Raw genomic sequence first — 15,701 nt, 5'->3', positions numbered from 1 at the left:
TGATATTACGGTTCTAGGGGTAGAACCATTTTTGATTGATTTTTGCTGCTCTATAGGTATCTGGGCGCCAGGGGGGTGCAACTATTATATTTTTATGTTAATATAAAGCAGCTGGCCTTGCTGGTTTGTATATAAGCAGAGGGGATTTTCAAGTATGTATAGTATTTTTTTTTAACTAATACCACAGCGAACTTGCAAGTAGGTGTATCTTTATATAAAACAAGGGGGACTTATTGAAATGTTGGGGTAGCACTGTCGACTGCGTTATTTCTCAACACCAACTCAGCTTGTGATGCAGCTAAAAACAGGTCCATCAGACTGCACATTAACGACTAAAAACAATGCGGCTGGGAACTTCTGCTGTCCCTGCAAAGTTTAATGATGTATAGCAGGGACAGTGTCTACAGTATATTGCCCAAAAATATTCAGGACAACATCGACATTAATGCTGAATAGAGCCCTTATTGTTTTGGTACGCACCCATCAAACAGACAGCACTTTATTTTTGGATATGTGTTTACTATTTCTGTATATAAGGAGGAAGTTTATATAAACCAAGGGGGAATTAAAGGTGTGTATATTGACTGTTATATAAACCAGGGGGGAGTTGCAGTTAAACATGTTAATATAACGCAGGGGGGGCCTTGCTGGTGATAATGCTTATGTTAATAGACCCTGTATCCTCCACAGCTCACATACAGTGGTCAGCCACCAGTTAACACAATGCATTTTATGGCCAGAGAATGATGGGAAACAACAAGACCTGTGTGTTTCCAAAACCACTCTGCCTTTATTTTGGACAGACAGATTATTTTATAGCACTCAAATTAACATAGAGACAAATAAATCTAGTCTGCACATCTGCAACAAATTTTCTTATCTACTTAATTAAAATATATATAAATATATTTAGCATATTCCAAGCATTACATACATCGTCAGTAGATGGCAGTATTGCCTAACTTATCAATAAATATTAGTACTGCTATCTATAGCTATAAATCTATATGACATCTCTCAAGAGATTTATTAGCTAAGTCTAGTCTTAGCGACAATAAATCATTGGTATAAGGCAGTGTCTGACAACTTACACCACTGTCCTCAATAGAACCATAGAATCTCTTATCTTTCCTTTCATATAAATCAGAATTGAATACAAAGGATGAATATACTCTACTATAGTCTTAATTGGCTAACATAAGTTATTCTATATGAATACATTCCTAAGAGCTAGAATAGATAGATAAGGAATGAGGCCCTTCTCAAGCACAATGTCTCACACAGAATATAATTTCTAATTAGCATTTGAACACAAAATGGAGTCATGCCTTAACATGGTTCTTCACTTTAACACTGGTATGTATATAAGCAGAGGGGATTTGCAGGTATGTACAGCATTTTTTTTTAAGTAAAATCACAGGAAATTTGCAGGAAGGTATAACTTTATATAAAACAAGGGGGACTTATTAAATGTTTTAAAGAAATATACCCCGGATGGGGGGGCAGCACTGCTAACTGTGTTATTTCTCAACACCAACTCGGCTTTGTACTCAGCTTTTATTATACTTTGTGTTTTACACTCAGCTGCTCATCCATATCCATTATCTCATTTCACTTATCACCAATAAAGAAATTGGACAATTGAAGGATAACTAGCCATCTGCAGTTAGAAGAGAGTGTTGCACACATATATATATATATATATATATATATAGAAAAATGTCATAGTCCAGACAAAAATCCAGCACACCTTTTTCCAATTGAAAAATATTTTAGTGTGTCACCAACAGGGTAAAAACAAGCCATAAAGGTATCTGCATACTTAGCATAATAAGTTGCAAAGAACCTGGGGAGCCATGCTCTGAACCCAGCTGGTTCCGACGACCGTTTCGTATTGCCTTCCTGAGGAAGGCAATACGAAACAGCCGTCGGAACCAGCTGGGTTCAAATCCCGACAGCCGCAGCCCAGCAAGGGTGAAAATCCCGATCGTCAACAGGTAAGTATGTTCTAACCTAATTCTAGCCCCTAACATTAACTCTCCCTTAGTGGTGCCTAACCCTAACCTCCCCCCAAGTGCCTAACTCTAACCTCCCCCAAGTGCCTAAACCTAACCCCCCCTTCCCCGCAGCCTAACCCTAAGTCTCCCGATCATTAGTATCATTTTCCTGCATCGGTTATAAGGCACAATGATCCCTATGCATTTTCTGAAAAGTATCAGTATGTTTTCATCAACAAATAGATCTTACTAACTGCTTTTGGGCTAGTTTACATTTGGATGTAAGTCAGTTTTATCAACAAATCAGTTTTATCAGACCTCTGAGATGTAGCAGTACACGTCCACTGTATCGTGCGCTCATAGGTGTTTCTTTTACAATCTCCCTGAAATGCTTTTTCAAAAGTAGGCAAGTATGGTTGGGAGGTCGTTAACAACATATTCCTCTTGTTTTCAGAGTTGCAAGATTTTATCTTAATACAAAAAAAATCTCCCTGTATTTTGGATTTGGAAACCGTTACTAATATATCACATTTCAAGTGCATTTGTTAGGAACCAAATTATATGAATATTAGCTTTTAATCCTGAGCAGGTCTCACTGCCCAATCCTATACATTCCTTCAATAAAGTATTCAACCATTTGTTCCGGGTGGAACATCTGGGTCTAATGTGTTGCAATGACATCTAAGCGTTTGCGCTATTAAAAATAAAAATGTTCACCCACTGTAGAAAAGAAAAATTAAAACATGCTTAGTCCAATTTCATATTTGTATTAGAATAGAAAAATCGACAAATGAATGTCCTAAGACAACAAAGCTGTGTATCAGCTCTCAGGACAAAAATTACTGAATTTACTGAAAATTCACTTCTGAAATGCTGTTCTGATATGACCTTAGAAACAATTTCTATATTTTAGGCTAAGGTCTATGTTATACCTCCCAAAAGTCATGACTCCCACAGAATGTTCAGACTTATGGGGGTCTATTCATTTAGCAGCGAGTCAGATCATTCTGCCAGTAAGTGCGCGCATATGCTACACTTATGGTAACCCCAAAATCACAGATTTTTTTTTCCCCACAACTCCCTTCCTTATCTTCCATGGCATACTTGCCAGCATTTCAAATAGTTTACATGGATCAAAATTATGACGTTTATCGAATATGATTGTTTTTTAATATATTAATTAAATACACCCATTCAATAAACAGTAACTTAAAAATTCCACAGAAAGTTAATAGGTGGTGACAAGTGCATAAAAAATGTAGATCTGATGAGGAATGGGCCTTTTGGGGTATTTAAATTAACAAGAGGTAACCGTATATTGCTTATAAAATTGGCAGCAGCTGACGAAAAAACTATACAATTGCAATGGATCTCCACTGACCCCATACCAGTAAACTTATTTTATTCTAAATTATCTTTCTTATTTTTTATGGATTAGACGGAAACCTCCATCCGTAAAGAAAAGATGACTGAAAGTTTTTGATACTTGGCTCCCTTATGTCCACACGTTGTCAGACATTGTAAAAAAGCTCTGATAAAATGCTTTTGTTTAACATATTGGTATAATTTAGAAGTATTAAGCACTGGGTTGCCCTTCTAACTCCTACACTAGGTCATGTAATTGGGCTGTGTAAATTATGTCTACAATTATGTTTTTCTATTCCGTATATGTATTTCTGAGGTTTTGAATGTTATATATATGCTGTATAGAAACTTTTGTACCTGACATTGTATAATGTACTTTAATATATAAGTCAATCTGTTAATAAAGTATATTAGAAAAAAAAATTTAGAAATGAATATTTGTTGTGCGGTTGTTCAATTTTTTTTAAATATGGACATTCCAAGGGACAAATGTTTAATACTTGGGATTATATCTGGTCATTAAATAATTAGCAGTTATGCAAAAGCAGCAAATGAGAAACATTTACGTGTTAATATTATTTAGAACCGAATCCAAAGACAGGACACATAGGACAGGACAGGGGTCAATACTATTTGGTGCGATGGTCTCGCGTGAGCGAGTCATCGCAGCAGTGGCCGCACTTAACAGCAGCCAGAATTTGCCTAATATTGCTCTCATCCCTATAGGGCTCCGAGCAAATTTATGCGAAAAGGCTCAGGTAGTGAAATGTGGTGCCGTTGCCAGCATTTAAACACCGTTGCAACAGCACATCGCACCTAATTGGATGGACCCCATAAACTTCCTTTTTATAAGTGATTTCATGCAAAGAAATGTGGGTGGTAGATAAATTTAAGTGCATGACTTAATCATTTTATATTATTAATCAAAAGGACTTTAATTTTTTTTTTTTATTGTTTTTAATTTACCTATGATGCATTAAACTGGAGGATTTTATATTACTTTAGAGCTATTAAAGCAACACTGATAGACTTAATAAGGTATGGCAATACTGATTTAAGATGCTATATTAACGTAGAGGAATTTACATTATTTTTAGTGCTAAAATAAATTAATGGGGTCTCGTAAAATTAGTTGTGCCGTTGCTTAGGCTTCATATAAAAATAAGTTGGTGTACCCATAGGATGTGTCCTTAGCGAGTGCCAAACTAAAGAGAGTGAATTTTTGTCCCTGCAGTTTCTAACATTCATTTGGGTTTTGGGGATGTTTTAGCTAAACGCAACCTCCACTCCATACGGTGTGCCGTATCAAATACAGGGCAGCCTTTTTATTACTGAGGTGATGAGGTTTGAGGCACTACTTCTTTTTACCTCATATGTTAGCTGCCTGCATTTCAAAAGATTTCCACTTTCAAATCAAATTTTCCTTGAATTTAAAAAATATTCTATGTATTTGTTAATAAAACATGAATTTGAGCCTGTGAGGAGATAGCATGTGGCAGGGCCCCGAGTTGGCAAGGAAAAGGCTTATGCCACAGCTCTGACCACCCTGCTGATCCCTCCCTTGTCCCCCTAGTCTGAGCTCCTCTGAGTCCCAGACAGTAGCACTTGACACTTGTCAACCGCGGCGCCAACAGAAGCATCCCCGCCCTGACGCAGTGCATTGTGGAAAATGTAGTCTTGTCCACGCCCTGAATCGATGTGGGGAACTACTACAACTCCCGGCGTCACCCGCTGGCGGCTCCACTGTCCTGGCAGGTTTGCTGCTTACGTGTCTGGAGTTCACGGTGGGCAGGAAGAGATGAGCCTGTCACCGATGAGACCGACAAGATGTGGCTGAGACCGGAGGAGGTGCTCTTAAAGAACGCCTTGAAGCTATGGGTGACCGAAATCTCCAACCCTTATTTCGTGCTGCAGAGGAGAAGGGGGTATGGAGAGGAAGGAGGGGGACTGACAGGTACATGATGAGCTGGATCTATGTACATACATGCCAAAGTCATCAGCAGCTGCTGCTGCTGGGATCCCCACGATACATCTTCTCATGGATCACTATATATATATATATATATATATATATATATAATTTCTGTAATTGCTCAATTTGCTGGCATATAGAGGCATCTTTCTCCTGCTGCCACTTCATTAATATATAATAAGGAGATACAGTCACAGAGCACAATTTAGAAAACTGTTTTTGCGTCATTGTGGATTTTCTATAGCTAAACGGCTGATTTTGTTTATTAATATCCTAATTATTTGTATTACTACTGCTGCGTTTTCTTTTTCTGTATTGACCAAGATTTGGAATGGGTTAAGTCGTTGCTATGCTGGAGTGTGTTGCCGGAAGGGCTTGTAAATAGTTAATAGACTGCAGTCCTGTCATTGGAAGTGTGGCTGGTATTAAACGTTTTCTTTCATGTCAGCATTTAGCTCAAGATTGTTTTGTGTTTATTGTTTTATTCCCCAAAGGTAAAAAACACTTATCTGTACAGGGGGATATGTCGCAGACATTGTGGTCAATCCAATTAGGCACGAGTTTGCAAATACGAGTTTATTTCATGAAACTCACAAACATTGCACAAATGCGTACTCCCGAGAAATGGCAAATTGCAGTAATCGCTCCGAGTGTGTGCGGTTGTTCTACAAAATGTGACCTGGGAGAAGTGCATGAAAAAGTGGGCAGACCATCCTGGGTCCCAAAAAAGTGACAACTTCTTTAGCAGTATCCTATAGAAGGATGTTAGTGGGCACAAGGAAAGTACTGGAGTTTTTTAAACTGTTTGAAAAGGCTGTGCATTTGTAAAAAAATAAAATGATAAAAAGCTAATCTGGGTACACATGGGACGATCTGTTCAGCGAACGATATCGCTGAATGATCTCCCTTGAAATTCCTGGTGTGCTGGATGAATGATATTGTTCATCCACACACCAACGATTTCACCAACGATCGTTCTCCCAGATTGGCCTGCTTGCATGGACGATATCGTTATCGTCCAACGGGAGCGCGCATCATTGGTAGCATGCACACGGAACAATATGAACGATATATCGTTGAACGATATTGTTATCGTTCATATCGTAACGATATATCGCTCTGTGTGTACGCACCTTAACTTTTTCGAAATTAGAAAAAAGAAGAATATGTGGGGTACCTTGATTTTGGGCTAATTTGAGGCCATTTTTTTTAACCAACGAAGAAGTAGATTTTGGGCTAATTTGAGGCAATTTTTTTAACCACATTAATGACGTGTAATTATTGGCCCAGTTAAGCTTATTGACAACTTCCAATTGCCTAATTAGTCGAGGATGGTGTACAAGGGGTTCTGAAGCAAGTCCTGACATTTGTACCTTAAAATAAAGATTTTCCCTACCGTTTCACACCCTTAGTGGGCTGCGCAGAAAAAAAATAGAATTTCATGTAAAAAAATCAATGCGAGTTTGGAACTGGATTGCAAGTGTAATTTGCAGTGCGAGTTCCCTGTGCTAACGGTTTGTAGGACCCAACTCACACCTAACTGGATTGACACCATTGTTATGCCTTCAGTCTGCTTTTCTTCTTTGTGAGAAACTTCCGTGAGATGAAAACTAAATTTGACAGAGCCTTGAAGTTATTTAAATTCTTCCATCTTTCTAATATATGCTCTGGGGATCCAAGCTTTGTATACAGGTGTTACAGGAGAACTAGTAACTGTGTTCCGATATTCCCTGTGCTAGTCTCCCTCCTCCTCATCTAGCCGTTGGCGTCTTTTCACATGGCCGTGAACTCTGTACTGTACCTCAGTCTGTCCGTCATGCGCAGTGGGAGCCTTTGTTGGGGGGCTCCCACTGCACATGATAGTCGGGACAGCCTTTTACAATATATCAAAGAAGATTATTTTATGCAAATATAAAACGATATACTGTAAGAGAAATAAGCAATTTTGTGCTCACCTACTATCCTTCTAAAAGCTAATCTTATGTCATGTCGATACTTGCCACGGTGTTTAAAGTGCGTATATATCTATGTGTGTAGTGTTCTCGTTATGCTGTTTTAGTGGGGCATCCCGAACTGCCCGATTTCAAAAGGGCAGAATGTGCCCTGCCCCTTTTTGCATTGCCCTGCTAAAACAGCCTGCGGAAACCGTCCCCACCCGCGGGTGGGGAAAACTGTGGTGTAGGCATCACCGCCGCTGAATAAATGCCGGGCGCATTCACCCAGCATCTATTAACAGAGAAGGGAGAGCTTGGGGGAAGCCCGGTTTGTCCGTAAGTGCCGGGCACGTCCCCAAGAGACAAGTAAAGGGGGTGCCTCTTAAAGACACACTCCCTTTTCTCGTGGCTACGCCCAGTTCCAAGCGCGCGCCCCTTCGGCGCGTGTCTGAGTGACCTTTCTTCAGGTTCGGCGCCCTGCCTGGAACTAGAGTGGACACTGTGTGGTTCATGTTTGTTTTTTATTTGTTTATTGCTTTTATTGGTGTCTTTGTAAGAAAAAAATATTTAAAAATGTTTGTTATAATAAAATTGCATTGTCTGCAAACTGTTGCTTTAACAGGGTTGGCATCTTTTGGCTAAACTTTAGTTAATTGACTTGTACAAGCCTTTCTACAACTCTTAAGCTGCATACACACACAACGATTTTGTTACCAACGATTTTCTGAATGATTTTTCTGAACGATTTTCTGTTAGATTTTTTAATGTGTAATGAACGATTTTTATGAACTACAAACGATTTTTGCATATTCCCTTAATGAAAATCGTTGAGTTGACAAGTCTGACTGAACTACAAACGACAAACTACAAACGTGAACGCGCATGAACGATAATCGTTCTTCGTTTGACTCAGAAAGTGAACGATTTTTGCAATCAACATCGACAGCACGCCCCCTTTGGTGCGAGACCCCGAGCGATGGAAAGCCCGTCGCTCGCCAGGTCTCGCGCATGCGCACGACGGAGCTCCCTCCGTCGTGCGCATGCGCCGTGGGGAACATCGACCCACTTGCGAGTGTACTGCCGCTCGCGGGTGGGTCTGAATGACCCCCAATGTTCCTTCCCTTAATTAAAATCGTCATGTTGGACAGTCTGAAATGGACGATGAACGTTATCGACAAATCATTAAAAAATCGTTGTGTGTGTATGCAGCTTTACTAATTACCTGGCTTTCTACATATTTTTTTGTGTTTTTCAGCCATGTCTTAATAGGAACAGTTAATATTAATCGGGAGGAGAGTTGGATGTTGTTGTGGGAAACTGCACAAAGCAGATGTGTGTCCAATCCAAAGAGCAGAACTGTGCCGTTTCCTAAGACAATAAAAACAAAAAAAATGATAGAAGCAAGATGCCTGATGCTCATATACAGACAATGCAGAAGAGCATGCAAAGAAACTAGGTAGAAAAGGCTGTGTATTAAGTGAAAGTTTTATAAATAATGCACAAGCCACTATATTAAAGTCTTCTGTAGGTGGACAGCTCCTTCATTGTACCATGATGAAGCTGTATACAAACTATAAAATGTAATTTTATTGGATGTGATTTTATGGCACAGAATATTTACACCTGTTTGGTTTGACAAGCATTTCACTGATATATCACTTTCTCAGTTGGCAGAAAGTATGTAATTATTTTCAGTGCTAGATTATGTGGGCGTTCTATATTGTAGACACAGACTGGCAGTGTTGTATCTGCAGAAACAGGAGGGATATAGTATAGTTTGCCAAACGTAAACAATGGCTTGCCAGCTATTTTAGTGGCAGCTTTTTTATGGTGGACTAATTGCAATAAATATGTTTTCAATAGAGCAGCAGATTTTGGTATTAGAAATCATTAGCAAAGACCTTTTAAAAGGAAAAAATATATAGATTTTTCAAGCAAAAACTGAGTAATTTTATGTTTTATATTGTATCCGTGTGAATTGTGGGAGCTAATATAGATGTGTACACATACATCTTACCTTTTTGCCCTACAAGTTACATTAAACATAGCGCGTGAGCGCCGTGTGACTCTGTAGCGCAGAGCGTCTATTCATGTGACTTTTTGCCTTCAAATGCGTCTTATTCACAATGCTACGTTTGTATCTCAGCTGCTGACACTTTAGCGTAGCATTTCGTATGCAGATACACCCGCAGTTTCACACAAAATATAGGCATGCTTCATGTCAATTTAATCAGCAGAAGCTGCTAGTGTGTCCTATTCAAATCCATTTGCGAATAAGACTCATTTGAAGGCAGTCACACGAAAAGACTCTCGGTGAAAGCGAGTCACGCCATGGCGCAACTAGAAGGACTGTTTAACGCTCAAGGAAGTAAGATGATTGTGAACTCACAGCTTACTTGTTATTGCTCATGTCCAGCACAGGTGCAAGAAAAAACAATGTTTTCATGCCATAATGACTGAAAGTGTGCGTAGCTGCACATCATGCGATGTTCCAACAGAACCTTACAGGTACTTCAATCTGCCCCAATTATTGTATATCAGGGCCTGACAAACCCTGGGGGCCACGTCGCCATGGCGACCAGATTTTGCAGCCTAGTTACCAGATTTTGCAGGGAGGGCAGAAACAGACCCTCGTCAGCCCCAGTGCAGATTAGTGTCTGTAATATTGCAGTGGTCCTTTCATGCACAGGAGTGCATGTGCTGACAGTCGCCTGCGGTTACTGCTGTGTCTGTCCGTCCTGGCCCTCGCTGGCTTCTCCTGTACGTCCCATCCTGCACTGACTCCTCTCCGCTGCATTGAATCATTCTCTCCATCCCGGACCTGCTGTGACTCCTGCTGTCTGTCCCAGTCTCTGCTTATCCTCCTGTACGTCCCGGCTGTCTGCTGTATCCTAACTCTGTTTGCATAGAGCTCTCCGGAAGAGGGTCTAGGTGTGGCCAAGGATTGCGGAGCGGCTTCGGAGGGATAGTAATATGACCATGATGGGGCGGCAGGGTTGTGGAGGAGTGGTTTCCTAGTGGGTCCCCCCCTAGTTGTGTGGCTATTGGGGGGGCTTGCCTGGGGGTACCCCCTCAGTAGTGTGTCTGTGGGGGTTGGTTGCCTGGGGGGTAGGTGACAAGGAATGTGGCCCCGGGGGAGCTGTGCAGAGCAGTGAGGGGGCCTCCATTTTATTAAATCCATTCAACTGCGTACATTTTGTAGACTAGTATAGTGTGTATAACAGTTGCATAACACACAAAGCTGTGCTCACTCACTCACTCCTGTAATTTATTTGGTGGGACAGTGGTCTGGCTCCTACACTTTCATCCTGGCCCCTAGATTTTGGAAAAAATTGTTAAACCCTGTTGTACATGACTTTCTGATCTAAAATTAGAACCCCACAGCTCTGTGTAACCCAGATGACCTTCTATTTAGTCAATATTTGTAATTACATTTTTCTGCTAGTTATATTTAAAACTGTATGTACTGTGGGTGGTTTGATTTTGATGTACCACAATTTTTTATTATTGAGATTCTTCATTTATTATTATTATTAATAATAATAATAATAATAATATTATTATTATTATTATTATTATTATTATTATGTTTATATAATGCTATCCTCCAGTAGAACTCAAGCCGCTCATATATATTATTTACTGGAGTTTATGTTATCGCTACTAGTGACTAATAACAGTACCAAAATGTATAATAGATCCACATTTTCTACATTAGTGTTATGAATAGGCCAGACTGTCAGTTGACATTCCAGTTCATCCCAGAGGTGTTTGATGAGGTTGAGCTCAGGGCTTTGTGCTGATATAGAGGTAGACACAATTCAGATATTTGCAATTGGCCTATGTTATGTCTACAGCATAGAGTACGTGTCTGAGTTGCACTGTGCATGAGCCGCGCTGGTCTTGCGATGGCGGATGTAGTGTGGATTAGTACGCAGAGTGATTGACACATGGGGCCGTATTCAATTAGCCGCGATAAGCAGTTTTAAAACCTTACTTTAGCGATTTTTAACCATTGTTGTACCCATTTTCATGTACCCCAAATTTGCCAGGACTACTTATTTTAGCCAAAAAAAACCTGCTAGATGCTAATCTTCACCACTTGTGCAAAGACGCTAAATAGCAACAATTGAGAGCATTTAAGCACCCCAAATACCTTCAGCAGGGCTATTCGGGGGTATCCATAGTCATCCCCCATGTCAGTGCATCTTTTGGGGAGTGTTAATGCTGATTTCGCCAAATCTGACAGCACTTTTTAGCTGTGTGAGTTTTGCCGGGACGAGTTTTCACTTCCTTTGCAATTGAATAGGGCGAAAAGCGAGGACAAACGCGATACTTTTCCGGAGGCATAACCAGGGCCGCCATTAGGGGGGGGACTGCCGGGCCTCCAGTCACGGGCCCGTAGAGAGAGGGGGCCCAGGTGGCAGCGGCAAGGAAAGTCATCAGCGCTGTGGCATGTAAACACTGGAGCTGGCCGTGAGCCAATCATAGCTCGCAGAACGGCGAGCAATCAGAGCAGCCTCTCCTGATTGGCTGCTGTTCCGCAAGCTGTGATTGCCTCGCGGCCGGCTCCAATTACAGCTCGCGGAACGGAAGGCAATCAGAAGCGGTTGCTCTGATTGGCTGCTGCTCTCCGAGCTATGATTGGCTCACGGCCAGCTCCATAGCTCACATGCAGCAGCGGCACACTGTTGGTCTCTCTGCCTGTCTCCAACCCAGTGCATTCTTCGCCCATCTCTCTCAGGACAGGAAGTGCCATGAAATGAACAGGTAGGTTTACCTGCATTGCCCCCTTAGTCAATCCAGCCATTCTGCCTTCCCTGCACTGTCCCCCCAGTCTAGCCAGACTTCCCTGCCCAACCCCCATTCCAGCCTGCCTGCCTACTTTCTCTACCCCTCCCCCGTCTAGCCAGCCGTCCCTAAGCCCCCTCCCCAGTCCAGCCAACCTTCCTTCCCTGCCCACTGCACCCCAGTCCAGCCAGCCCTCTAGTTTAGCCAGCCTACCTTCCCTGGCCCTACCTCAATCCAGCCAGCCTTCCCTGGGCCCTTACCCTCTCCTAGTCCAGCCAGCTAGCCTGTCTTCCCTGCTCCAGTTCACTCTTGCCAGCCCAGTGCCCCCACTTGTCCAGCCTCCCCTGCCCTGTGTTCCCCAGTAATGTCCATCCTTCCCTGCCCTTTACCCCCCCCCCCCACCATGTCTAGCATCTCTGGTTTATGCACCAATTGATGCACCACCGCCGAAGTAGCTCCACAGCTCCACCCAAGTCTGCCCTATACCCCGGGAGGGCCCTGCCTATCTTGTCAGTACCGGGCCCCACAATTTCTGATGGCAGCCCTGGGCATAACCAGCGATGACTGCGGAAAATGCACCATGCGAAAAGTCCAGGACATTTTTCGCAGGCCCACAGTGGCCATTTATGGGAGCTAACGTGAGGGGGTGGTGGCTACAACGACGTCGTCGTTTTTTGTGGAGGGGGGGGGGTAGCAGCCAGCGACTGCTTCCTCATACACAGCTGTATAGTTTGCAGTACACATTTGAGCAGTAAGCATTCTCCTGGCATCCGCCAAATTCTGAATTTTTTTATAACTCCAAAGAATATATTTTCACTGCTTCAAAGTCCAATGGCAATGTGCATCTCACCACTCTAGTCCATGATTGGAATTGCACATGGCGATCTGGGGTTTGTGAGCCACTATTCAACAATGGAAACACAACTTACAAGTCTCTGGACAAACACTTCATGTGCTGACATTGGCCCTGATTCAGAGCCGCTCGCTATTTGCGGTCGTTCGTTCAAAAAAAAAAGGGGTGGGTATTCAAATGAACCGTTCGCTCTTTGCGGTCTGTTCACGCCTCTAAGTCTGAACGAGCGAGCAAAACTTGCGGTCGTAATTTTGAAAAAGACGCCCCCTGGCCGCTCGCACCATACATCATGTCCGCTATTTAATAGATTAATCGAGTACATCGAACAGCGTATGAACTGCTCGCTATTCTTGTGGTTGGTTATTCCAACCGCTATTTTGCGAGCAGTTCTGCCTTTAAAAAAACCAAGTGACGTGGTCAATGATGCTGTTGTTTTAATTATGCACACCCATAAAACGCCCGTTTTGACCTTTAAGCACTCCTGCGTTCTGAATTCCACTCCCTGTTTTCAAGCACCTTCCCCTGTTACCACCCACATACGCCTCCTCCTGTCACTCAAAATAGCAGGCATTCGCTATTTAGCGAACAAACTATTTTCGGCCGCACTGACTGGTTCGCGCATGCGTATTACAATCCGTACACATGGGCAGATGTGCGAATATCGGTCAGAACGAACGAGCGGCCGCTTATGAGCGGCTCTGAATCAGGCCCATTGTTTCCAAAGGCGTTTTGTTAAGCTGGGTACACACTAGACCAGGCATGTCGAACTCAAAATCCCGTCTGAATATTCAAGGTGTAAAGCTGGGTACACACCTATACAATTGTCAGGCCGTTTTTTCATTATCAATGGCCATTGGATTGTATAGGTGTGTAAACTGTCTCGATGCAGGAGCGTTAGCCGATAAACAGCTTTTAACGATCCTGCAACGGTCGGGATTGGGAGGTCGCATTTTATGTACTGTTTAATATTTATCGGTTTAACTTCCCAATCCATAGATGCCCGTACACACTGTGCTATGTCTGCACAGTGTGTACACAGCTCACAGGCAGCTGATAGGGGGTCACACTGAGGACAGACTGCACAGCTGAACCCGATCAGCCTGCTATCGAAAAAGTGTGTACCGAGCTTAAGTTAGCTCTTCATTACAGCCTATATAACCTATTATTGTTTGAGTTTTAGCAATGAGTGTGTGGGCCACAAGAAAAAAAGTCTTGTATGCAATTTTGAAAGCTTTATTATTAAGAGAAAACATACTTTAATGTTTTCTTCACAATATTTGACATCTTTTTGCTGTCATCAAATTTCCAATTTCAGGAGAAATCTTATTGAATGTGATAACTTTTAAAACTGAACCAAGATGAAAGTCTGTCAATCTGGACCTTTCTGGAGACTTGTTTCCTTTTCTTAATGAGAATAATTGCTCACACTGGTAGGTACTTCCAACATGGAAATAATTTCACATGCAAACTTGCAAGTTTCTACCAGTCAAGCAGGCAAATACTTATAAAAGTCAGGTACACCAACTTATCAGAGCATGGAAGTACCAGGATGTACTTACAGGTGTGATATTATGAGTGACTCAAGTCTCAGCTGCAGCGCTTGTCCTGTCCCGGCTGGCTGAGCTTGTTTCTCAGGCTCCTGTATAGAAGTCTGGGTGTGCAACAGAGATTCAGTTGGGAACGCGGCGTTTGGCCTTGTGGTGTGTCTAGCCAGAAGTGCGTTACTGCCAGAAGGAAGGCTTGCGGAAACACAGGCCTTGTGGTGTGTGGTGTGTGGTGTCTCTCCCCAGCAGCGCGTTACTGCCGGAAGGTGGCATTCTGGGAGTGCAGGTCTTGTGGGGTGTGGCGTCTCTCCACGGCAATGTAGCGCATCATCAGGTGACACTGTTACTGTTGGGTTGCATAATATTTGTATTTGGGCCCACACTGTCGGGCCACATAAAATGTGCATTTGGGCCGCATGTTTGACGTCTGCATCTGCACTAGACGATACAGTGCATCCAGAAAGTATTCACAGCGCTTCACTGTTTCCACATTTTGTATGTTACAGCCTTATTCCAAAATGGAATAAATTCATTTTTCTCCTCAAAATTCTACACACAATACCCCATAATGACAACATATAAAAAGTTTTTTTGAGATTTTTGCTAATTTTTTTTTTTTTTTTAACAAGTTTATTTGTAGAGTTTACAGAAATTAAATAATACAACTATACATAATCCAATAAAGAGGTATATGAAATATTCAGATCGACAAAACAATATATCATGTTAGCGCATATATCAACAATCCAAACTAATTAGAATAGATCATATAGAGCAAAACAAAATATTGGAAAATATACATGGAAAGCAGAACTACGTAGGGGGTAGAGAGATGAAAAAGAAAGAGAAGGAAAGAAGAGAAAAGAGGGGAAAAATATGTTGAGGGATATGTGGGAGGAGACCGAGTCCAGATTTTTGCAAATTTAATATAAAAAAAATACTAAGAAATCACATGTATTCCCAGCCTTTGCCATGAAGCTCAAAATTTTGCTCAAGTGAATACTGTTTCCATTGATCATCCTTGAGATGTTCCTACAGCTTAATTGGAGTCCACCTGTGGTAAATTCAGTTGATTGGACATGATTTTGAAAGGCATACATCAGTCTATATAAGGTCCCACACTTGACAGTGCATGTCAGAGCACAAACCAAGCATGAAGTCCAAGGAATTGTCTGTAGACCTCCGAGACAGGATTGTCTTGAGGCACAAATCTGGGGAAGGGTACAGAAAAATATCTGCTGCTTA

General features: G+C 41.9%; 1 protein-coding gene across 1 annotated transcript in view; it reads left to right on the top strand.

Annotated features, from left to right (window-relative positions):
• Positions 1–5,118: 5,118 nt before the first annotated feature.
• The window catches only part of TBC1D8B (TBC1 domain family member 8B), an 84,405-nt gene continuing 73,822 nt past the window's right edge, over positions 5,119–15,701 (top strand). Inside the window, exon 1 of the mRNA XM_088482798.1 lies at positions 5,119–5,316. Coding sequence (XP_088338924.1) covers positions 5,190–5,316 — 127 coding nt within the window. The 5' untranslated portion in view covers positions 5,119–5,189. The remainder of the gene's footprint in view (positions 5,317–15,701) is intronic.

Source organism: Taudactylus pleione, unplaced genomic scaffold, assembly GCF_031769625.1.
Source record: "Taudactylus pleione unplaced genomic scaffold, aTauple2 ptg000296l, whole genome shotgun sequence".
NCBI lineage: Eukaryota > Metazoa > Chordata > Amphibia > Anura > Myobatrachidae > Taudactylus > Taudactylus pleione.
The sequence above is the reverse complement of the archived record's forward strand: the minus strand, read 5'-3'. Positions and strand labels throughout refer to the sequence as shown.